Source organism: Carassius gibelio, chromosome B8, assembly GCF_023724105.1.
Source record: "Carassius gibelio isolate Cgi1373 ecotype wild population from Czech Republic chromosome B8, carGib1.2-hapl.c, whole genome shotgun sequence".
In the NCBI taxonomy this organism is placed as follows: Eukaryota; Metazoa; Chordata; class Actinopteri; order Cypriniformes; family Cyprinidae; genus Carassius; species Carassius gibelio.
In genome coordinates, this window is record NC_068403.1 from 17,296,559 (window position 1) to 17,322,445 (window position 25,887).

The window sequence follows — 25,887 nt, forward strand, 5'->3', positions numbered from 1 at the left end:
ATGACAAAATAACAACATGTAGATCGGTATATGCACAACAGCCAATAGGTCGACTTGTCTGATATATTGGAGAAAGTGCTGTATGCATACCTCCACAAAGTCATTTTGAAGGTTCCTGGCTCGGTCATAGTTCCTTTCAAATGGGACATATAGCAGTTTCATTCTCAGCTGATTTCTCTGGAGGACACAATGTATTGTTGAGGGGCTCACAGCATTTATAATTCACGGTAGAGCAGAAGAGACGGCCCACCATGAAACCTTCACCTTGCTACTCTGTAGAAGATTCAAGAATAGTGGGAGTGTGTGCCATAAACTGTAACATAATACATACTATTTTATAAAACATAGACAGAATGTCACACTGCACTGCAGTAAATGGATGCATGGGTGATAAAATATATGTATTATAGTATACCATTTAGGTTATGCTGAAATAGCTGTGTACCATGTACATTACAGTAAATTGCTACATACCTGTTATAACTTCTAAAGTTTCAAATTATACCCGCCACTGTAAATCAACTCAAATTAGAATCTCTCATTGTTAGACCATGGTTGATCACATGATCAATAAAAGTAACCCTAATCTCATCAGAGACCGCTTCTTGTTCCTGGTCTTTGTCCTCCTCCTCTGGCCTGTCTGGCTCATCCTCTTCCTCCTCTTGCTCCTCTCTGAACTCCTCATCCTCCTCCTCTAACTCAAACTCTGCCTCGTCCTCTGGCTCTCCCTCCAACTCCCCTTACTCTGTCTGCATTGTTTGCATTCATTGTTCAAAACCTATAACTTGACCTTTGGCCTGTTTATGGGCCTATTCTAAAGCCATGATTGGTCTGCTGTTTGAGTGTCAGGTTTCAGAAATTGTGTGACATAAAGATTTGGTGTGTAAGCAGTTGAAAAACTGTAATCTTTAAAAATAAATTATACATAAACCCAAATAGGAAATAAAAGTTAAGCATGTGTCCTATTCATGTCCTAAACTCCTGAAACATTGGTGTCTCATATTTTACAGTTTTTCTCAGTCGCTTTTGTGCATTTCTCGAACCAGAAATGAACTTCTCAATACTACTTGTTCAACCTCCACATCATCTAGTCACTTCATAAAAGCACTTTCTCATTCTTTTGGACAAGTTGCGATTGCTTTGGTACATTCATGCAACTGATTTTGCACACTTGTCTATGGTTTCCTACATTATCAGTTGCTATTGTCATGTTGCTCAAAATGTATTACATATTTCTCTGTGCAATAGCCCTCAAAACATCTAGTAATTATTTTTTTATTATTATTATTTGCTAAGACAGACTTAATGAAACTAGCATCCACTTGATTTTCATCATCACATTCTTAGCACAGCAGAAGTCTTCTTTTGGAAATGCCTTAACACTTTTTCATTTCAAACACTCTTTGTCAAAACAGTCACCATAGACCTCATTAGTGAAAGACCCCAAACTCTATTGGATTCACTGTGTTGAACAAAAGGTAAACATCTATTCACAACTGATAGAAGGTACTTGCCTAATTATAAATCTATAATGCACCGTGAAACTCATTTGCACAACTATTCAATCAGCAATCAGTCCTGTCCCTCTACAAAAGATTGCACTTCTGCTCTGTTATTTGCAAGTGTTGATAAAAAAGGCCAGAGGCATGGAAAGAAAGGGGTTGTTGAAGGATTTTTTAAAAATTTATTCAACACCTCTGAATTTGATTAGTGTCATTTCATATTGATAGCTGTGTTTTGTATTTTGTTGTGTAGTGAATTATTGAAATAATAAATTAATTTGGCCATAAGCTGTCATGTTGGGTGGAAGTGTTTGCTTATGTTTTTAATATTTTGTGTTGGAGCATTTTGCCAACAAAATGAGTCATTTGTAAACTGAGTCCCAGTTTCAGCCTGTGTGTTAACTGTTTTGTAAATGTGATGTCTGTGTAGACAAGTGTGTTTAAGTAATTGGGAAAAACCGTAGTGTTCCTGGAAGAACATTTGTTCACAACATTGAGAGAACCTTGCAAGAATGTTATAAGCTTGAACTGATAATTAAAGGAATAAATAACTCTCCCACCAAGTTATAAAAGTTTATTATCCTAATAAAAGACTGTTTATAATTTTAGCTGTTATTTAAGCAAAATACCAACTCTCGTATATTATTAGTATACACATTCTCAGTTAAAAGCTTCACATAGAACTCATCCAATCAAAACATATAACCTTTTTGTTTAGAATGTGTGTAACTCATAGAGTGATGCTTGTGCTATGAGAGTGTTTGTAGAGACAGAAAGAATGACCTAATCTGGCACGACTCAATCACTTAGAGGAGTGTTAACTCCAGAAAATGGCATTAGATACAGATGACCAAAACGTGATCAAATGTACAAAATATCCTTGAAGGCTTTTGTAATTAACTCCATGACAGAAAATATAATCAATCTTGAGCATCTGAAGGTTCTAAGGTTAAGCTCACGGGTGAGAAGGTCCAAAAAGAAACCGTCCTCACTAGTTATGGGGGAGTTGAGATTCCCAGAAGCTTATGCAGGAGTCAGATGTTTGCATGTTAATACTTGAATTTCAGTTTCAACAACTGTAACCGCTCACACAGGTTCAATGAACTGGGATGAGAAACTGAAGAAACTCTTGGCTGTGCTCAGTAAATTTCCATTCTGCAAGAAAGGTCATTGTCATATACTTTCACTTTCTCCCAAACCTATGAGCAGTTGTGAAATTATGTTTAGAGAGGATCCAAGAATTTACATACATAATTCTCACATCCATACTGACATTGATGTTTTGTTCACATTTTGTTAAATACAAACTCTTAATATCTTTTTCTAAATATACTAACTCTAGCAAAACAAAGCAAACCAGAGTCGTTCGGTCAAAACACTGGCATTGGTTTTCTATCCAATAACAATATAGCTAAAAAATGAATAAGTCAAAATGATGACAATTATTGGCATTACAAAAACTGCATTAATTGTCATGTTTCAGTTTGACCTGTGTAGAACATACAATTAGTAGTAGTAGCCCTTTATTGTCACAAGTCACACGTACCAGCGAAATTAGCCATCAGGCTGTTCATACATACATACATACATACAATATGACAAGGGGATAGACAGGACAGGAAGACAGGGAATTAAGGATGAAATAAAGCATAACATTAGGAAAGTGAGGAGAAAAAAAACAACACCCAGACTATGCTCCTATTGAGAGAACAGTGTGAGAACAGGAAAAACACCTCAGCAACAAAGCACTTAATCAATACAAACACACGACTTTGCAACTGGGGATACATCGCAATATTGCAATATGTGATAAATTTAAATAATAATAATAATCATAAGCCAGCTAGTTTATTTTTGTGTGTGTGAATGTGTGGATTCATTTTAGATGTGTACAGCATAAGGAGTCATCAGTACTTTATGGAATATAAAAGAAAAAATACAGAATTGCTGCAGTAAAGGCTTTATTGGCTAAATGAATTTGCTGTCAGTGATCATAAAAAAAAATAAAATAAAAAAAAAAACCCTTTGCCCTCTACCTATCCCTTGCCAAAAGGTCAGAAAGAGCTTTATTACCAAGTATGTTTACACACACACACACAAGGAATTTGACATGACGACAGAAGCTTCCAGTGCAGAAGAAAATAAGGACATGGTGCAAACATACATGATAGTGCAGACATACACAGGAATTATACACCGCAACATACTATAATATAACACTTATATAATAAAAGCAGAAAATTAAACAATGCACTATATACCGAAGTAGAAATATAGAGGGGAAAAAAACTTTATTGTTTAAATGAATGGACAGATATGTTATTTATGACTGAGTGTGCAGTTTACAGATGAATTTCTTAAACCTTTTCCTCACTCTGGAGGTGTAAAGACCTTGGTGGTTGGGTAGGGGGCACCAATAACTTTCTCAGCAGTCCTGACTGTCCGCTTTAGTCTCTTAATGTCTGATTTAAACCAGACAGTCCTGGTCCAATTACCTACTCCTCTCCCTAGTCAACCTATCCTCTCCTTGGTCCAACCAGTCCTTTTCCTCACCCAATTATTCCTCTCCCTTGTCCAACTCTCCATCCTCCAGACATTTTCTGTCTTTTTCAGCTTCTCTGTGTTGTTCTATATTGTTTTGAACAAAACCAATCCGGAGAGTGCCTTCTTATTGTGCATGACCATGTCATGGAAAGACTTGGAAAGTTTACATTAAGATTGTTATCAGTCATTTCTCAATTATCAGTAATTTGTAAAAAAAAAAAAAAAAAAAAAAAGGAAGATCCATGATTTTGGGGTAGAAAATGTAAGCATTAGAAACGTGTAAATTGACTGAATATTGTGTGAAAACAACATGAGTTATATTATTAGTATGGTTAGACTCACAACAGAGTCTTGAAAATGTGACTAGGAATGTTAGTGATTGAAAAAAATAAATATTAATAAAGTGACTGCCAATGAAAACATAATGATAGACTGATGAAAGTTCAGCCCCTTCTAGAAAATAATAGATTTCTCCAGTAGCTCTATATTTTCTTTTCCTGTCAGTGTTTCATCAGAGAGGACTAAAGCTCAACAATGGGTTCATTTCTTCATAAGTTATCCAACATTTTTTAACATTATTTTCTAGGCCATTTTATGATCTGTTTAGACACTGTAATGGATATGATGACTACATTTAAATCAACTTATTTGTATGTTTGTTTGTTTGTTTATTTTCTTTTAATAAAAATGTAGCTAATGTAGCTATTAAATATTATTAAATAAAATTAAAGCATTGGAAAAGTTATAGAGCTTTAAATAAATTATGGCATGCAAATCATGTGGAGATACAATTCATGCATCATTCTTATCAGAAAGGTGACTCTTATCACCTCGTTCACAACTGAATGAGGTGATAAACGGCATCTCACCTAACTAAATGTTGTGCTACTGTATGCGAAATGTCTGTGGTGGAAATTTCATTTTGCACTGTAATGTCTGTCTTGATTCTTTCTGATTCATTAAATGGTTGTAGTTAATTAAATTTCTGATTCATTAAAATTTTTAGACTCTCCAAAAACATATTTTGGGGCCACTGTATAAAATACTAATAATAAATAAATAAAAACTTAGAGACAGATAGATAGAGAAATAGATATTTATGATGTAGGTAGGTCATACAGCACAAACAATAATTATTTATATACTATACACAAAGAATAATTATTAATCATTTACTTCATACATTTCTCGGCACCCACCTATATTAAATTTAGTGCATTGTGTCTTAATAGTTACCCGAGTAGCATTACAACCAGTCAGTATTGCATGCACATTTACGGGTTTGAACAGCAATGAGAACAGGTGTTTCCACTTGGCTGATATTCTTGGCAGCTCAGTTCTGCCACACACAGCTGAACAACACCTTCTCTGGCTATGTTTGCACAACAGCCTGCTGCATGACGTATCAATTGATTCGCAGAAGGTTGAATGGAACATTCTGCACAGTTCAGAGCCTGTCATCAAAGGTTCACAAGAGCACCGCTAACAATTTCAATAGTAAGTTCAAGCTTTAAGGGTGCTGGAAATTGTTTGACATTGTTCTGACATCTGTGGCATGTGCACTGAGTCATAGTGAGTTGTGTGTTTGACAACAATCAAGATACTGTATGTAGGCATGCATGGGGGGAGTCACCTGACTGGGTCCATTCATGTTTGCAAACACATTTATGAGACAGACCATGTGATATTTTGCTTTTAATGCTAACTGATTAAGAAAAAGATAATATGTAAAATCAACTACATGTGGGTTATATATGTTTGTTAATAATAAAAAGGGATTCACAGATACACTATGAGGGAAAGGCAGGGATAAGCCCTTCATGTTAAACAAACTATTTTAGCTTGGTGATTTATGACTATAAGTTATTGATGAGATTTCTACATTTTGACTGATTTTGAATAATGGTTTGATGTCGTTTAATATTTGAAATTTTGATAGAAATGCTAAAATGTGAGGTCAAAAATGTCTTCTATTTTTTTTAAATCAATATTTTATATCATTTGTTATATTTTTTTTTCTCTAGATTCTATTTTTTTCTTAGACAGCAAAGTTATTTCATACAATGATACAAATTAAACCACACTTGTTTTTTTTAAAGAGATGCATTAGTGATAATATTGTAGCAATCCACTGAAACCACGGTGTCAGAAAACAGCTATTTCCTGTCTCTTATCATCTCATTCAGTTTGGTAACTCTTTCTCTTTACACTAGAAACTGACACATGTTCTGGAAAGATTGCAACATTCTTAAGAGGTTTGTCACCAGAACTATACAGGGTCAGGTAAAAGCACGTTTTGAAAACATTTCTGAAACGGCACATGCAAACAGGTGAGTGATTTGTTTCAGGCTTGCCTCCCCGTCCACAATAGACTTTGGCTACACCCAAAATCGCTTGAGTAGTTTTGAATAAATAGCTCCTTAGCGACTGTTAAAAAGAAAGAAAGAAAGAAAAAAAAAAGTATGTTCTGTACAGTGCGAATAGATTGCAGATGCACTACATTTGTCAAGTGTAAAACTTCTTTTGCTTTTTGGGATAATTAAGAGTAGCCTACTGTGTCCATTTTCATCTGCTATGCAGTTTTAGATGCACCCTTTGAATATATAGAGAAGAAAAAGTGAATTTTAACCATGCCTGATACTTTTATGATGCATGTGCATCTTTATGAAAGCGTCAGTCCATAATCATTGCTGCAAAGAGGAACTAGCAAAGCCTTAATGTATCCTTTTGTGTTCCGCAGAAGAAAGTCAGTCATACCGGTTTAGAATGACATGAAATGATTTACAATTTAAGTTGCTAAGACACGTCTCACTATCATTTCCTTTGAAAAACTCTTCCTGAAGCAAGCAAAACAATGGAACCTACTCAAGTTACACAAATACAAATCAGCTGAAGTTATAATAATCAGCATTCAACTACTCAAAATTTATTGTTTTAATACAACACAGTCTTTTCTTCAAGTCAGAAACAGATTTGTTAATAAAATGCATCATGACAGTGGAATCCAAAGTAATTTTATTACAAATTATTACTTTTTTATATACACATTATATACATAAAACATGTACAGAGCAAGGCACAAAATGTTTGACATTTATGAGGAGCGCTTCTCTCCATTCTTCTGACCTTAAATAATACTCTGAATTCACATAAAAATCTTCTTCCTGTTGAAATCCACAGACACATACAAGCGTAAAAAAAGTGGTCACCAGGTAACTTGGGAGATAATTTATGCCTTGGTACAAGGTGTGCATTAGGTTGATAAATAAGCTTGGTTTTACAGTGCTTTTTTTTTCCTTCATAAATTAAAAATGTACAAAAATATATATGACAAGTATTGTGTTGTGAAGAAAAAGTCTGAGATCCACAAAAAACAAACATACATTGAGCGCAACAGTAGAAAACATACAAATAGTACCAAAAGAATCTCAAACAATTCAGAACTTCCCAACGGTAGAGAGAAATGCCCTGAGCAAGTCCAGTAACCAGTCATCATCACCCATCCAAGCAGCACAAGTTGTGTTCTACCCATCCAAACAAATATGGTGCATTATCCACCAAATGTGTCCCAAAACAGAGAAAAGTGCTCAGGCCCTTCACCACCTTGGGTCCCTGGGTAACAGTGCTTCCGCTCAGTAATGCAATCTGTAAATAAATATACAAAAAGGCAAATAAATTTAAATGAACAGCACAATAGATCAAATGTATAATAGTAGATAGTAGACACATACATACCGTTTTCTAGGTTTGACTTCCCAGCCATCACGGCATTTAAGAAATGTAATTTCTTGCCCAGGAGATATCTCCGTCTTTTCAGCACAGAAGGTAAACCTGTGAATTTAATAGCGACATTAACAATACGTTAATGAAATGTACAATAAAATGAAATAAATAAAAAGGAGTCCATTCACAACCAATAAGTGCCAAGACAGCACTTACTTCTTCTGCGTTTCTCCTGCCTTGACTCTGATCCTCCGAACCTCCAGAACTTTTTTGTTCTGTGAACTTGACCATGACCAGAATGATGACTTGAGGTGTTTCAACACAGAGGACCAGGAATCAGAAGGGCCTTCCCAGCGAAGAGAAATCTTCAGCAGATCCCCGATGTCCTCTTCCGTGAAGACGAGAAATGTGTTTGTGAGGTTTAGACCAACTCTATCAGCACTGTGTAAACAGAGAAGCCAGGTTAGGTCTTCTGAAGAACCTATACAAAATGACGTTTAGCAGCAAACAGGAGAATATACTGGAACTCTTAATCATGAGGTGCTTACATCTCTACACTGAGGTTATCAGTATCATTGTGGGATCCGTGTAGTTTGATGTAGAATGTAGGATCTGCTTTATCGGAGCTCTTCCTGTCGAAAACATGCATCTTCATCTGATAGTGGAAACCTGGAGAGGATTGGGCAAACAACCACATTTTAGCGACTGCTCGTGACAGCTTGCAACTCCGAAACAAGACGCTAGGATTACTTGCCTCCAAAAGGTGTGTCTGCGCGAGTCTTCAGGTACATTTTGCTGTTTCTCCTCATGCGAATTTTCTTGGCGTTGTAGCCGATGCTGTTGCAGCGGTTCTTCCTGCAGCTCAAGCAAATCCCCTTCTTGAAGCGATCAGGGCCGGTACATTGAAAAGCGTAGCTCACGTGGTCCTTGTTCATGAGGGAGTCCACGAAGAGATGCACTGCCCGCTCATGTTCACACTTCATGACTTCCACAAAGTCTGTGTGGTGACATGAATGATATGGTAAAATGGAAGAGTTGGAATTTGGTTAAACAATAAAGCCAAAAAAAGCACTCACTTCCTGCAGCAGCAGTGGACAGCACATCTCCTAAGGAACAACCTGGCTGTACATCCCCACCATTGGGATAAATATCAATGTGCCCAATAGGCTCCTGGATCCCAATACTGACGCCCAAAGCTCCCCGTGTGTATGTGTGCAGGACGTCGACAAAGTCTGCATCATCTGGAGAAAGCCTCTTGTGGGACTCTGCCCCTTCGAACATGGGGCCAGCTGGGTCTAAACCTATTCAAAAAGAACATGTGTTTGGAGTTGGTCTTCATGTGTGCAAAAAGACAGAGCTATTTCTTTTTTGCTTCGTTCCAATAACCAAAGTGTCCATCATCAATCTAAAATCTCACCGGTTATACGTCCAATTCCTTTTACAAAAGTTCCAGCATATCCGGCAACATGAGCACCAAGACTGTATCCAATCATATGCACATCCTCAAGTTGTAGCTGCACTTCTTCCTATCAAAAACAGACACGCATTAGATTATGAGGTCACATTGTTGCTGTACCATGCTCAGTGCCAGCTGGGGCATCCTTGTGGGAATGTGGGGGGCTGATATGCTCAGCTGCTTATTTACATGGCTCGATTCTTTCCTGTATAAAAAGACCTTCAGGGTCTAAAGAACCCAGCTACGATGCATGAATATTTATTGTTCCATGAGAATACCCACAGAGCCTTGGGCAAAATCCTGACATCTCAAACAACAAAAAAAAACTAATTGTACTTCGCCAGGACATCTGCTGTACTGAGAAAAGATGAATAACGCCAAGAAAGACCCAATGTCCGAGGCCACAAGCAGAGTTTTCACGGTTGCCAGTTCTCTCAAACGCCCACAAAGAGAAACAAACACACTCAATGGGATGTATAATGTAGACGTACCTGGAGCCAGTCCAAAAGGGCTGCAATGCTCTGCCCAACCCGGTGGGTATGGTTAACGGCATCAGGGTAGAGCTGGTGGGCCAGGCCCAGCCAGTCGACCACCACCACATTTGCCTCCGACTCTCGTCTCTGGACAGCAGCCACCAGGTTGTGCATCCAGCTCTCAAACATCCCACTCATCTGTGAAAGATACCGCACCTTTTACCAAACCCAGCCAGCAAAGTTCCAGCAATCATGTGTGAAAGCCTAATATTTGCTTCACATCAGAGAAGTGAAGAAAGAACATTTCAGTTTTTTAACACTATTTCTGGATAACTTCCAGCAGTGCATCAAAGATTAAATATGAGGAACCTTCTGAAGAGTCAAAGGCTGTGATCATCTAGAATATCTCACCGTCCATCCGTGGATGATCAGAATTGTCTTGACTGAGGCGTCAAAGCCACACTCCTCAATGCTATCCTTTTTCCCAGGTTCGAGGTAACAGCCGTCGTCATCAAGATCCAAAGACTTTCGCATGTTGTACTTGATTCGGTCATGAAGTAGGACTGGATCCATTGAGAAGCTGTCCTCGGCATCATCTTGAAAAAAATAGCAAAACCATGAATATGTTCATGTAAATCCCAAACTCTACATAATATTGGCAAGACTGGGTGATTGAGGCATTCCAACGTGCTTAACTGTTTCATAAGGTGTTGAGTTTATTCATGGTAAGCCGTGTGACAACATCTCGTTTTAATGACTAGCTTGAACAATCGAGCTACTGTAGAGAGGGAAAGATGCTGAACGCTTTTTCTAATGAACCAGTTAAACCTTTTAGGAATGCCAAACAGTCTTAATTTGAGTTTACAAACAGTCTGCACACTTTCAAGTGGAAGAAACCTACGACTTTTCGACCCAAGTAAGGAAAAACTTGGTAGCAGGCAACTCCATGAGTTTAACCAATCAGAGAAGGAGAAATCAAATAAAAACCATCCTAAAAACGTTTAGGTCTTTGTAAAAAGTATTTATACAGGATTAATGCATACAGACAAGGTCTTATGTTTTAGAGTTGTGTTATGCATCTTCTCTATAGTTTATTTACATTTAGATTGTTTTCGATTAAAATGTATGCGGTTTATGTTTCACCTACATCACGCGACCGGTGATGGAAAAATATATATTTGATTAAGTTAATTAAATGAATGTTTAATGAAAATTAATGTGTAAACGGGCATATTTCACCTGAATTTCTGATTTTCTGGATTTCTAAACTAATTAGTTATAAATGAGTGAATATTATATCAAATTGAGCTAAACAACAGAAGAATAAACGTTTTAACCAATTATTTAACAGTACTGTCAGGTATTATAAAAAAAAGTTTATTTTTAATTTCCTCGAACGTCAAAAAGTCGTTCAAAAGTCACCACAAAGTCACTGCGGTCGACAACGCGGCAGTCCGTGATAAAACGTGGACTTCTCTGGGCGGTAACTTTAGTTTAAAAGGCACATCCGAGACAAAGTGGATTGTCCGGTTTTGTCCCAGACACGTCAAGAAAGCGGACATTTGAACTTTCAAGTGACTAATTTGAGTTTTTTCTTTGACAGGTTCATTCACGTAGTTAGTCGTAGTCAGAACGTGAGAATGCGAGACTTAACGTTTCTCACAGTTTGAATGAAATCAGAGTTATTGTTAGCCATTGTCCGTGAAAGGAACGACTGTTAACAGAAATTAGTAAAAATATAAATAATTTAAGGATTTTGCCCACTAAAGTAACCATTCACTTCTTTGAAAAGCATTAAACAGCAATTAATTACCAAACTAAAGACAATTTTCTTACCTTTCAGTAGCGTGTTCTCGTCGGGTGCAGCGGCTAAGGCACTGAATGAATGGCACAGGATAAAACATAAGCAAAGTGCAATTCTTATTGATTTTTCTACCATAATGTTCAGGGCTTTAAAATAGTTTCGTTGTTCTTTTGACAAACTGGAGTTACTGAGGAAGTTGTACGTGTTAATCCTTCACGACGTGTCAGACAATGTATGAACCTGTATCAGGTTGCTCATTAGAGTTTTAAATAGTTTTTTCAGTCATCTGACCATCGGCAGATATCTACGACGAAATTCTTTCTTTCTAATTGGTCAAGCCCCTGGAACTACGTTCTAAGGGGTGTGTCATATATATGTTGAATGAGTTGTAGAAGACTGGCACAATTCTCACGCTGTTAACCCTATGCTCCCCGCGCTCTAATACATGCAGCAGTGCACATGAGTCATGACTATGTTTACAAATACACAAACACGGGGTTGTCTACTGTATGTATTAAAGTTGCGAACACATGGGTCTTTTGGGGTCACTGTTGTTCACATGTTGTTTTGCAATGTAGAGTAAGACGGGACTCCTTAGGTTTTGTATAAATTATTGCTTTATTTATTTGTTTGTACTTTTTTTTAACTCAAAAATGTTATCGGGAACTAAATTCCCCTAATAAAAATACAGATCATTTTGAGAAGATGAAATGTTATCAAATTAAAATTTTCCACAATAACACTGCATAAGCCAATTTTATTGAATTTGTTCAAATGGGATACTGAGGTCAATGTGCATTACAAAATTGTTGCACTCTCTTTATTTTTCCTCTTGGGAAATACATGTTCATTGGATTTTTTGCCAAAACTACAAAATAGGTTATATATAGAGAGAGAAATTTGAAAACAAACCTACTTTGAGACATGTTTAAAGTCTTGAAGTGAAACAGTTCTTATCCAAACTCAAACAGTTTTACACTCAAACAATTGAAACTCTATGATAAGAACCTTTAGGCTAAATGTAAACAGCATGATATTGTATAACAGCATGATATTGAGTGATATGATATACCAAAGTCAAATGCAATGACTAAACTGACTGGTGACTGCTGGACAAATGTGTGGATGGATTTGTTTTATACATAAACTAAATATGCAAATGAGCATTAGACCTATATTTTTAATTTCCAAATATACAGTCACTGGGCAATGTGACTTTTCTAAGTTGTTTAGGCTAAAATATCCATTTCCTAATCAAGACCAAAAGGCATGGTGTGAATAAAAATAAAAAGCTAGACCAACTAGATCAATTTGTTTCTCACAGGCATTGGTCAGAAGTGTCAAAATGACAAGCTGTGTCTTAATTCAATTCAAGTTTATTTGTATATTGCTTTTTACGATACAAATCATTGCAAAACAACTTTACAGAAAATTAAGTTTCTACAATATTTAGTAGCTTATCGGTGACTGTCAGTTTATGTGCATATGACAGGAATTTGCAGAAGAATTAATACAAGACGTACTCCACTAGCAATTATTATGTGATTGCATAGTAAGTAGCAATATGTTAGTTCTGTATGTTTCAGGGTTAGGGTCATCTGAGGTCCTCTGAGGGGTTGGCATCATCTCTTCTCAGGTGTTCTGGATCCAGACTGGAGCTTGTGTAAATCCTAGTGACCATGGGATGTAAATCCCGTTGCAAAACAGAGAAACAAATAGAGACATAATTAGCATAGCTGCTGTTCCAACAAAGTATAATGAATTAGTTTAACCAAGAATAATAATGCGCATTTGATCAGATACAACTGCAGTGACAAATTATGAGGTGCATTATTCAAATGAATGGCGAAAGAGATGCATTTTTAATCTAGATTTAAATAGAGAGAGTGTGTCTGAACCCCGAACATTATCAGGAAGGCTATTCCAAAGTTTGGCAGCCAAATGCGAAAAAGCTCTACCTCCTTTAGTGGACTTTGCTATCCTAGGAACTACCAAAAGTCCAGCGTTTTGTGACCTTAGGTCACATGGATTGCGGGATGGATTGTAGCTTGATGGATTGTGGTATAAGGCTAGTTATGTACGCAGGAGCTAAACCATTTAGGGCCTTATAGGTAAGTAATAATAATTTGTAACTGATAAAAGGGGGAAGTCATGGCCTAATGGTTAGATAGTCGGACTTGCAATCCAAGGTTTGTGAGTTTGAGTCCCGGAATGGCAGGAATGGGGGGGGGGGGGGGGGGCTGTATGTCACATCACTTATTATTTTTTGATTTTTTTATTTATACGGAACTTAATAGGTAGCCAGTGCAGAGACTGTAAAATTGGGGTAATATGCTGTATTTTGGACTACCTGTAGCTTGTTTATTGAAGATGCAGGACATATTTTACTGGTGATAAATGAGATGACTCCCCATTTAAATAAACAAAATGTAAGCGATTAGACAGGTCTTAGAAAACAATACATTTCTTACAGACTACTGGATGTTGGTGAAATCCAAGTGGGTCATATAGAAAAACCTTGGCCCCCTCCTTCCATAGTGGATTTTCTTCTAGAAAACACCCTGATGAAGTCTGCGTAGAAGACCAGGCTTGCATAATAAAGAGCTATAGAGCTTTACAAAAACACATTATTCATCAGCCACCTTCTCTGTCACAGAAGAACATTTGGAAATCAAAAACACTGACCTAGTAACTTACTTTTAGTGTCTAATCAAATCTCACATTTTCTTCCACATGTATCCAGTGGCTTAGCTTACATAATGTGTCAACCGTGAATCTGGGCACAACACATTTGTTTCAGGGCAGTATATTGGAGTCTGCCCTGGGTTAGGTAAGAATATATTTGGGTTAGTTAGGTCATAGAATGACAACTGCAGCATAGCAGACAATTACAAAACTCATTTGTTCCATTTTTCACTGTCTTTAAAGTTTATTTGGCACTGTTACTTCTAAAAGTTTTTAATCCTTTTGTTCTAGGATATTAAACTTTGGTGTATGGCCTGCAAATTGAACACTGTAGGCCTATTGAATTTCGACACATAATACAATCCAGATTTGCATGTCCTAAAGGAAAAACTAGTGCATACAAGACAGCAATAGAAAAGAGTTAAAGTAGTTAAAATGATACAGGTTTCTCACGGTCATGGAGAACCCTGGCAATATGGGAATTATTAATAGTGAATTTCCATGTTAAGGCTAATTACAAATAAAGTAGCCTAATATAATATAGCCTAATAAATTAATAAATGAATATAAATAAGGCTGAAATGAGCTCCAAAACTAAGTTTTGAAAAACTGCATTCGTTTAAGAACTTAAATAAATTGGTTAGAATATTATTCAGATATTATATTTGATTGATCAATATATCAGTTGTTTGGCTTTTTGTCTGCTCTGGCTGTTGTAAGATCTGTTTCGGCTTTTAGTTTAGGTTTTTGTGGAATTTCCTGCTACATTGATAGATGTGTATTCATTAAATTATTATGTTTATGTTATATTTTTATATCAAATAGAGACAATGAGATAATTGTATTTTGCAGACGGTTTACCGTAGTTTTTGTTTTGAGTGTGCGCGCGTTGCGCGAGCTGTGAGGACGAGCAGGTGATCAGTAGGCTACTGTATGGCAGCTTCCACTGCATTAATAGTGAATTATACTAGAATACAGACATTAACATCATATTTCCAGCACTGTCGATAAAAATGGATTAATCCGAAAACATTCAACCTGAGAAGCCCTTTTTGTCAGTCACTGGGAAGGTTTGGACTGAATTCCCCCCCTCCTGGTGCAGCTAAACAAAGCTTGCACGCGTTCATATGCAATCTACGCGTGTTTTCTTACCGGAGCAGAATATCATCCGGCTCTAGACATGACATACGGGGCAAATAGTCATTGTTTGAGAAGGTTAATTCATTCACCGAACACATTTTGTGTGTTTGCATATTCCGCCACCATGTGGGTGTTATCGATACTGTCAATGAGATGCTTAAAGCAGAGATTTAAATACATTGCAGATGGATTATAACGGTTTTTATCAGTTTTCCATGGGTCTTTCACAGTCTATTGTTACATATATATTATGTTTGTCACTTAGACATGCTGCCACTGTGGTCTCAGGGACAGAATTTGCTCGGCAGATCCATAAAGAAGTGCAGAGTGATATAAAGCGAAACTAGTGGCCCAAGGCAACAGGAGTCCTCATCTGAGTGTCATCCTAGTGGGCGATGATCATGCCAGCCACACTTACGTGAGAAACAAACCCCGAGCAGCTTCACTGATTGGTGAGCAACACACAAACTCAATATAAACTTCAACGTTTTGATGTGGAGGCAATGATTCACAGCAAGAGGTCCACTAGGGGGCCTCTGCAAACTTCTAAGGAGGCCAAAATAAGTCTTAAAATTAATTAAATGTAGTTAAATGAACATAATCCTAAGTATAGTGCTAAAAAAGAAAACACATTCAACTTTATACTGATATTGTATTTAAAATTTTTCATGAATTTGTTTTATTACAACAGATGTAACATTGGGGATTTACAGAAGCCCATTTCTGCCACGGAATAAATACAAATTAAAAAGGTACTTGCAACTTTTTATCTCACAATACTGAGATGAAAAAAACTACAAGATATAAACTCACATTTCTGAAAAAGTCTGGATTTTGAGATATAAAATTGTGAGAAAAAAGTTGCAATTACCTTTTTTTCATGGTAAAAACAAATAAACAATTGTGTGATATAAATTCAAAATTCTGAGAAAAAAAAAGTCAGAATTTAGAGTTTCTGTTGCACAAATCTGTGTTTATATTTTGTATAAGTCTGAACTGTGAGATAAAAAGTCATAATTAGCTTATTATATATATATATATATATATATATATATATATATATATATTATTTTGTGGCAGAAACAGGCTTCCATGCATATTGCATTAAATAGGAGGGCCTTAAAATATGGTCTCAGACAAAGGTTGGCTTTGAATCAAAAATAGAACAACTTACGATATGTACGACAAGTACGATATAATCATGTGTTCACCAATCTCTTCTTCAAATGGTACTTGTTTGACAAGGCATGTCAGTCAGCACAATCTTCAAGCCATCATCGGTATCTCAGGAAGAGATGGTGGAACTGATAGACAAATTCAACAGAGACAGAAACATCAGCAGGCTGCTGGTCCAACTCCCTCTTCCAGGTACTCAATTATTCTGCTGGATAAAAAAAATAAAAAATGTAAAAACTGTTTGTGTAAAATATGAATTGCGAATAAAAATGGGGTTATTCATTGCATGGGGTTATTCATTTGAATGCATCTCTCTCAGTCAGAGCACATCAGCGATGTAATGCTGTCACCCCAGAAAAAGACTTCGATGGATTCCACATAGTAAACATTTTGGAAAACTCAGCTTGGACCAGAGGTGCATGGTGCCAGCCACAGCAGTGGTGGTGTGGGAAATCCTCAGAAGAATGAGTTTGTGACAGCTTTCATAGAACTGAGATAAAAATCTTCTTTGAGTTGTAGAATAGTTTCCAATCCCCAGCAGAGGTGTGATTGGGTTGTCTGTGACTACATTGGTTAGGAGCAGGTACAACAACAGTATCTGATGTCAGTTTATATTATTACTTACTCATTTGAAAACATTGCTTTGCAATTATATCTGTTTTTTGATGTTTTGTCCATGCCATGGGCATTGGTAAATTTGAGTTATAAATGTTTCCTCAAATTACATACTAGCAGTCAAACGTTGGTTTTTTTAATGTTTTATAAAAGACATCTCTTATGCTCACCAAGGCTGCATTTTCTTTTATAATATTTTTTTTTTTTGTTTAGCAGCCATTACTCTAGTTTCACTTGATCCTATTGTAATATGCTGCTAATTATTATTGGTTATAATTTATTAATAATGGTTGTTATTATTATCAGTATTTTGATTTGTAACATTTTTGTTGAAACTCCAATGCATTTTTATTTTTTGTTTTTTTCAGGATTCTTCGATTATTATTGTTATTATTATTTTTTTTTACATGTTTTCTAACATAGCCTTTACTGTTACTTGTTCTGATCTGTTCTGTACTGTTACTGAATTAATGCACCTCATAAGAGTTTAGTTTGTTTGTTTTTTAAATTGTAGTTGAATGGTAGTATGTCACCATTTCCACAAAAATATTAAGCAGCCAAAACATTTATACTAATAAGAACTGTTTCTTGAGTAACAAATCAGATATTAAAATGATTAGACTGAAGAAATGGCATCTGAAAACTTAGCTCTGCCATCACAGGAAAAACTGTTTTCCAAATATAAACTTAAATTGTAATAATATATCTCAATCTCACTGTGTTTTTGAACTGCAGCCTTGGTGAAAATAACAGACCTCCTCTAAAAGATTGAAAAACTTAATTATTCCAAACTTATGACCACTATAAATGTCCCTTTTTTCAGGCATTGAAACAGTTGGAAAAAATTTGTTTGTCGTTGGGAGCTCCAAGAATGTAGGAATGTCGCAATGCTGCTACATTCGGATAGAAACCATGAACGGCCGGGAGGTGAGATTTGTGTCACTACCCATTATTATTATTATACATTTTTTTGTAGTATTTTGTATTTTTAAAATCAGGTGGAGAATCCTCAGTTTTTATTTTTTTCTGTTCTGCCGCTGGTCCAATGGCCGGCGGCACCCACTTTTTCATAGAAGAGCAATTTCTCTTTCCTCCGAGGTGCAAGGCTCGCGGGTTGCCTCCTCATTCTCACCCACGACGCCCCCTTTCGCCAGCGTTCAAGAGGTCGCGGTTCTGAGACGCAACGCCTCTCCACACGTCTCTGGCCAGTTCCTCTGGGAACACGAGGAGTTTGGCCGTGATGACTTGGAACACGATGCCTTCTGGGCCATCCGACACAACTCCCCATCGCTGCACCACTGCGGGTATGTCGACTGTCTCTTTGGTGCCACTTGTACGGAGTTTGGGAGCGTGGCTTGTCCTGCCCAACCCGTCACGATGGCTCATTCGGACGGTCCGACTTGGTAATGCGATTCAGTTCGCCCGGCGACCTCCTGAGTTCAATGGCATCCCCGAGACTTCGGTGCCAGTCCGGGACGCCTCTGTCTTGCGCGAGGAGATTGCTGTCCTGCTGGCGAAGGTCCCTCCAGCCGATATGAGGACAGGGTTTTACAGTCCTTACTTCATCGTACCCAGGAAAAGCGGTGGCCTTCGGCCTATTCTGGATCTGCGAGTCTTGAATCGGGCCCTGCACAAGCTCCCGTTCAAGATGCTGATGCAGAAACGCATTCTCAAATGCGTTCAGCCCTAGGACTGGTTTTCAGCGATCGACCTGAAAGACGTGTACTTTCATGTCTCGATCCTCCCTCGCCACAGACCGATTCTGCAATTTGCACTGAGGGTCAGGCATGGCAGTACAATGTCCTCCCCTTCGGGCTCTCCCTGTCCCCCCGTGTCTTCACGAAGCTCGCGGAGGGCACCCTTGCCCCACTCTGGGAAGTGGGCGTCAGGATCCTCTCGATGACTGGCTCATTTTGCCCCGATCCCGAGAGCAGTTATGCGATCACAGGACCTTGGTCCTCCGGCACCTCAGTCAGTTGGGGCTTCAGGTCAACAAAGAGAAGAGCAAGCTCTCCCCTGTGCAGAGAATCTCTTATCTCGGTATGGAGTTAGACTCGGTGAGTATGACGTCACCAGCGAGCATGCCCAGTCAGTGCTGAACTGCCTGAGTTCCTTCAGAGGCAGGACAGTGGTACCACTGAAACACTTTCAGAGGCTCCTGGGGCATATGGCATCTACAGCCGCAGTCACGCCGCATGGGTTGCTCCATATGAGGCCACTTCAGCACTGGTTGCACTCCCTAGTCCCGAGATGGGCATGGCGCCGTGGTACACATCGTGTCACCATCACACCGATGTGTTGCCGCCAATTCAGCCACTGGTCAGACCCTGCCTTTCTACGGGCCGGCATGCCCTAAGAACAAGTGTCCCGGCATGTTGTTGTCACAGCAGATGCCTCCAACACGGGCTGGGGCGTGACATGCAACGGGCAGGCAGCTTCAGGGTCCTGGTCAGGACCTTGACTGCTTTGGCACATCAACTGTCTGGAGTTGCTGGCAGTGCATCTAGCCTTACGGCGGTTTTGGTCTCTGTTGCTAGACAGGCACGTGTTGTTCCGCATGGACAACACTGCGGCTGTTTCGTACATCAACCGACAGGGCTGTCTACGATCACATTTGCATGTCTCAACTCGCCTGCCATCTCCTCCTCTGGAGTCAGATGCGGCTCAAGTCGCTGCGCGCTATCCACATCCCGGGGGAGCTCAATCGTGCAGCCGACGCGCTCTCACGACAGCTCGCCTTTCCCGGGGAATGGTGACTCCATCCCTAGGTGGTCCAGCTGATCTGGAGTTGATTTGGGGAAGCCCAGTTAGACCTGTTTGCTTCCCACAAGTCCTCCCACTGCCAGTTGTACTATTCCCTGTCCCAGGCCCCCCTGGGCACAGATGCACTTGCACACAGCTGGCCCTCGGGCTCTACGCAAGTATGCGTTTCCCCCAGTGAGCCTGCTCGCACAGATACTGTGCAAGGTCAGGGAGGACGAGGAACAGGTCCTGTTGGTTGTTCCATACTGGCACACCCAGACCTGGTTTTCGGACCTCATGCTCCTCGTGACAGCCCCTCCCTGGCGCACCCCCCTGAGGAGGGACTTTCTCTCTCAGGGGCTAGGCACCATTTGGCACCCGCGTCCAGATCTTTGGAACCTCCACCTGTGGCTTCTGGACGGGACGAGGCAGACCTAAGTGATCTGCCACCTGCGTTGGTAGACACTATAACTCAGGCTAGAGCCCCCTTTATGAGGCAGGCCTATGCTCTGAAGTGGAGTACGAATTGTTGTTCTTCTCACCGAGAAGAACCCTGGAGATGCTCGGTCAGAGTCGTGCTTTCTTTCCTGCAAGAAAGGCTGGAGCGTGAGCTGTCCCCCCTTCACCCTGAAAGTGTATGTGGCATCACAATGCAGTGGACGGCCGGCCCCTGGGGAGGCATGACCTGATCGTTAGGTTCCTGAGGGGTGCCAGAAGGTTACATCCTCCAAGGACACCCCTGATTCCCTCCTGGGATCTCTCTATTGACCTGGCGGGATTTCAGAGGGGTCCCTTTGAGCCGCTGGATTCAGTCTAGCTTAAGTTCCTGTCTCTCAAGACTGCGCTCCTGATCGCGCTCACTTCCATCAAGAGTAGTAGTAGTAGTAGTAGCCCTTTATTGTCACTAGTCACAAGTACCAGCGAAATTAGCCATCAACCTGTCCATACATACATACATACATACAATATGACAGTGGGGTAGACAGGACAGGAAGACAGGGTATTTGAGGAAGAAATAAGTACAGCATAACATTAGGTAAGTGAGGAGAAAAACAACAACACCCAGACTATGCTCCTTATGGGAGCACAGTATGAGAACAGGAAAAACACCTCAGCAAAAAAAAAAAGCACATAATCAATACACCATAGACACACGACTTTGCAACTGGGTACGGAACTTGGGGTGGTTGAGGTAATCCAGCACAGGCAAACAGCCATCCGGTCCCAGCAGCTTGAAAGCGCTAGTCACAGACCCGCCTGCCAGACTGGAGGAACAAAGCGGCGAAGGCGGGGGATGGGGGTTGGGAGGGTGAATGCATATCTGTATATGTGTAAGAGTTTGTGTATTTGTAGGCCTGGAGAGTTGAGACTCTCTCTAGATGCCTCAGTCCGCAGATTTTACAGCGTCACAGCAAGTTGCCATGGAGACGTCCTTGGTCAGGTCCTAGATAGAGTCAACAATCAGCAGGTGTCTGTGGGAGAGGGTGGAGGAATGCAAGAGAAGTCAAGCTGCCCTGCTCGCCTGGGAGATTTTTGTCATCCAGCCAAGGCTGGTAAAGAAAGCCAAAAGAAGAAAAGATACCAGTTGTTTGGTCAAGTAGCTGCATTTCTTTTCACGGTCACTATGATTTTTCATTGTCCATTGGTCTCCAAATTCTCAAATTTCTTTTCCAAATCCGTGAGCTTCTTCATGATGTTATCCATATTGCGGTTAATAGTCTCAGTCTCAATGCTGATGCAATGCGTGCCCAAGGTTCCCACCACTTCCTTCCGAGATCAGGTGGTGAACCTGAAAGCGCTGCCCCTGGAGGAGGCAGATCCAGCCTTGGCGTTGCTGTGTCCCGTAAGAGCGCTTTGCATATACGTGAACCGCACCCAGAGCTTCAGAAGTTCTGAGCAGCTCCTGGTCTGCTTTGGAGGTCAGCATAAGAGGAACGCTGTATCCAAGCAGAGATTGGCCCACTGGACAGTGGATGCCATCGCCTTGGCGTACCATTCCCAAGGCGAGCCGTGCCCCCTGGGGGTGAAGGCAGACAGACAGACCCGTTCTGAAAAGAAATCCCACCTACACTTACATTTCCCAAAAACTTAGACAAGGAAACTGTGCCAAAAAGCTGAATGCAATGCATTTTTTAAATGCAGATATTAAGATGTTGTTGTTTTTATCAGCAGTGTTTAGTATGAAAATACTTTACTTGAAAGTACTAAGTAATTACAGCAAACTGAAAAGTAAAACTTTGTTTTTTTTTATTTAGTTGCAGGAACATTTTCAGAATTTCAATCAATAATCTACATCCCAGTCACCTCGCTTTTTGAAGGGGAGTGAGCGAATTGCGAAATTCACAGAATGAACGGATGTTGCCTCTGCTGACACAAGCTGTCAAATCATTACAATCAAGAATGAACATTTTACCAGTAACCTGTAATAAGCTTCTCAAACAGTAATGGAAAACTGCTGAGAAAACAAGATTTCATCATCCTTAACCATGTAGTTTTATGCTATATTTTTAAATATATAATAGGCGGTAGTATATTGATTGTTTTAAAATCCATATACTGCATGTGGAAACAGAATGCAAATGAAGACATGCAAAGTAAATGTTGTTTTCAAAAATACCTGTTTCTTTGCATTGAATTAAACAGTGATTAAAATATTAGATGGAACCTATTAATCCTAAATAGTTTTGAAAAAGGTTTGATAGTGCATCATAACTTTTGATTTGCATGTCTCCAGAAATAAGATTAGTTATAATTATTAAAGAATTCAATTCTATAGATCTGTGATTAGGAGTAGGTTTGTGCAAGATTTTGATGATTTCAGCAGATAAAACACAAGACATGTTTGAAATGAGTTGTGAAATTTGATTGAAAGTTTGTGCTCCGACATGTATTACATTTTTTAATAATGAGAGAAACGGTTCTGCTTTTCAATTTTGTGTGACTCATAGCCTTATAGTATAAAAGGTGAACCTGTGATTACCTGAAGAAACTTTAAGGTTTTGGCAAAACCTCTTAAATCTGTCTAATGTTGAGTTTCTGTGACAGGATGAGTATTGTATTATATAGAATCATTCCCGTCATTTTGCTACATCCGTGGAATTACAGTAGCTATTTTAATTCTGCAGCATGTAACCTGTGATTAGCCAAATTTGATAGCTTTTAGTTTATTTGGTGGTGTACAGTTACACATTCTGCAAATTTCTGCTTATGAATGTTATCGTCATGCTGGTGAGCAGAAACCACCAAACCATGAACATTTTTTTGCTAAAGATTGTGTGGAATGAGCAAAAGATGGAAGATGGCACTTTAAAAATGGCATGAATTTACTGGTTCCTGCATACAATGAAATACTAAGAAATGTTTCAATGTTTTAACATTGTTTTTCTGTGCATGGCAATCAAACTATATTAGATTCAACAATGAAATAAACTAATGAACAAAATACTAGATAAATACTCCTGATGAGTATTGTGTCATTCAGGTGATTCCACGGTTGTTATTGCTCATAGTTGCACTCCTCTACCACACTGAAAAAAACTTGCCAGTCTGGCTGACACAGCTTTTTGTGTCCTGGTCAGGTATCATTATTACATGGCTGTCTAGAATACTCAACTCTGATTGGTCAATAGCTGCACTCTGTGGCCAAATATCATTGTGTAATGACTGCTAAACTGCAAGACTTATGAATGTATCATGTCCATGTATTTACTTATTTGGTAAGTATCCATGCAGTAAATGGGATAATGTACAGTAAGCCATGTTCATTTTGTAATAATGACTAGCTGACTGTATCCTTTACTTATACTTTGGTTTTGCAACATATTAATCCAGATGAACACTTTTTAAGTTTGAATGAGTTAAAATACATTATCTGTATTTTATTCAAACTTGTGTTCTGTTATTCTAACATTTTAGTCTACAGTGTTTACAAATATTAATTTAATAACAAAGAGAATGTTTCTTTGTGAACAGTTGGTTTTCATCTGTAACAACAGGTGTACCTCACGTGATAACGGCAGATAGAGCTGCAGTTATCGATGTCGGCATCAACCGCATGCAGGACCCTGTCACTGCTAAACTTCCGCTTGTTGGAGATGTGGACCTTTATCTATACGTCAATATCAATATCAATACGAGTGGTTCATACAGTGTGTGCTGTGTTTTACAAGTCTGCTTCGTGTCAAGCCATTTTTCCTCCACTGAGCTTTTGAGTCAATGCCGAATCAATGCAATTCTTAAATTAATCTTCTGGTTTGGTTTTGTGAAGAGAGTGTTTGGATTCATTTAAGAGATCTGATATGAACATGACAAGGTTTTCAGTGAATAATGATTCATAATTCCATCTGACTTGAGGAAGAAGATAAATAGTATGGGTTTGGATTGGAATGACAGAATTTCATTCATTTTTGAGTGATCGGTTCTAATACTTCTGCATGTGCGTCAGTCAGTCTATCTGATATCGTGTCTCAAACCCTCTAGGGCTCTGTTTGGCTCTTTGTGTGTGTTGGTTGGTTGGCTGGAAGTCACATAGCAACATGATTTATAGTTTGATGTCTTTTCTCTTGGAGGAATAAAAGAAATACTTGGCTTGGGCAGAGCTCTTAGTTTTATTTAAGACGTGGTTTGTTTTTGTCTCCCTAATCAGCTGTGAAGGTCAAGGCTGGATTCATCACTCCTGTGCCTGGAGGAGTCGGCCCAATGACCATCGCCATGGTAATGAAAAAACACAGTCACTTCTGCCAAAAATGCTCCAACATACTGAACAAAGACACAAAACCTGCCATTATGGGTGGACAAGATACAAGCACTTCATCCTGGATACTTCAATTGGCACTATTTGTCCTTCTCTTAATTATATACGCAAGCCCCTGCAAGCTTCCTCTACAACATCCTTCCCTGCCTGTCGGCAAGCTCTAACAGGCCGTTCTAGCTGGCAAGGCAGCCATGCATGGCTATGACAGTAACTACACCCTAATTCTTTTCTTAAAAATTAGAGAGATGCCTCCTCAGTGATTCTTAGTAACTGCTTGCTGTGCTAAAGTATTATTATTTCGTCGGAGCCGAGAAAAATAAGGTGCAAGTGTAACATTACCTCCCTGACAAAGCATGATTGAAGCCGAAAGTCTGTTGCATCATCCTCACAGAGAGTTTCGGTACGACTTGCCTGGCCGCTCAACAGTTGGCCTCATGGCAGGGTAACAGATGGTTCTCAGATATCTGAGACAAACGAGACATTAATACATTTTCTCAGGAAATACTTTTAAAAGTGTAGTATAAATAAAATAAAAAAAAACAAAATGGCAAAAAAAAAAAAAAAAAACTTAAGGATGCTGCTGTATTTAATATTTATTTATTCATCTATCCATTTAAGGTATTTATGCTTTGTTTATTTATTTATTTTTAATAAATCATAGTTTTGGATTTTTAGCCGCATGAAGTATTTAATATTATTTACTAAAGTGCAATTTATGGAATGTTCTTGACATTAAACACTTTTTTTTTTCTTTTAGCATTTTGGGTCCTTTACATTCAAATTGCCAATAATAAAAAAACACATTTTAATATACCCATATTTTGCATTATTAAAAAACTGATAAAAATATATATAAATATGACTTGAAAGTAAAACAACTTGAATGCTTCTTAATTTCTAAAATATAATATCTTGTATGAGGAACAGACCAGAATTTTAAGCCACAATTCAATGAAAATCAACCCTTGCTGTGTGAAACTGAAGAATAGCAAGCAAAAACCATGACGTTTGGCGCCATTGAGATCAAACGTGGCGTGACATGTCTTGGCATGAAAGAGTATGCAAATCTGAATGAGATTTGTGAGATATGGCAGGAGTCAAATGGACTACCGTACTTTTACTGTACTTTTTGTTGTTTTTGGTCACCACTCACATTTATTGTATGAAAGAGATCAGAGATGCTGACTAACATTTTTTTGTGTTACATGAGAGGGAATAAATGATGACATAACTTTCATTTTTGGTAAACTATCCCTTTTAAGGCTCTTGTGTTG

General features: G+C 38.7%; 2 protein-coding genes across 2 annotated transcripts; one reads left to right on the top strand and one right to left on the bottom strand.

The window, feature by feature from the left end:
* Nucleotides 1–7,038: 7,038 nt before the first annotated feature.
* On the bottom strand, nt 7,039–11,770 carry lipg (lipase, endothelial). The gene is made up of 10 exons (XM_052564310.1): nt 11,535–11,770; nt 10,110–10,294; nt 9,717–9,896; nt 9,187–9,295; nt 8,846–9,070; nt 8,524–8,766; nt 8,318–8,438; nt 7,986–8,210; nt 7,782–7,877; nt 7,039–7,691 (listed from the first exon to the last, which is right to left on the bottom strand). The coding sequence occupies exons 1-10, from the start codon at nt 11,635–11,637 to the stop codon at nt 7,679–7,681; spliced, it is 1,500 nt and encodes a 499-aa protein (XP_052420270.1). The 5' UTR covers nt 11,638–11,770; the 3' UTR covers nt 7,039–7,678.
* A 3,350-nt stretch (nt 11,771–15,120) lies between these two features.
* Nucleotides 15,121–25,211, top strand: mthfd2l (methylenetetrahydrofolate dehydrogenase (NADP+ dependent) 2 like). The gene is given in 12 exon segments (XM_052562707.1): nt 15,121–15,257; nt 15,593–15,662; nt 15,665–15,779; nt 16,573–16,695; nt 16,823–16,893; nt 16,896–16,971; nt 17,942–17,998; nt 18,001–18,045; nt 23,342–23,428; nt 23,850–23,964; nt 24,501–24,579; nt 24,581–25,211. Coding segments are annotated over 12 exon segments (1,017 nt in total). The 3' UTR covers nt 24,623–25,211.
* Nucleotides 25,212–25,887: the final 676 nt, after the last annotated feature.

Excerpts from the sequence above, each read along its gene's own strand:
- lipg (XM_052564310.1), bottom strand. The coding sequence starts at position 11,637 with ATGGTAGAAAAATCAATAAGAATTGCACTTTGCTTATGTTTTATCCTG. Across the intron at positions 9,897-10,109 it reads TGATCATCCACGGATGGACG|ATGAGTGGGATGTTTGAGAG; the intron begins GTGAGATATTCT and ends TATCTTTCACAG. Across the intron at positions 8,767-8,845 it reads GTCCACTGCTGCTGCAGGAA|ACTTTGTGGAAGTCATGAAG; the intron begins GTGAGTGCTTTT and ends GTCACCACACAG.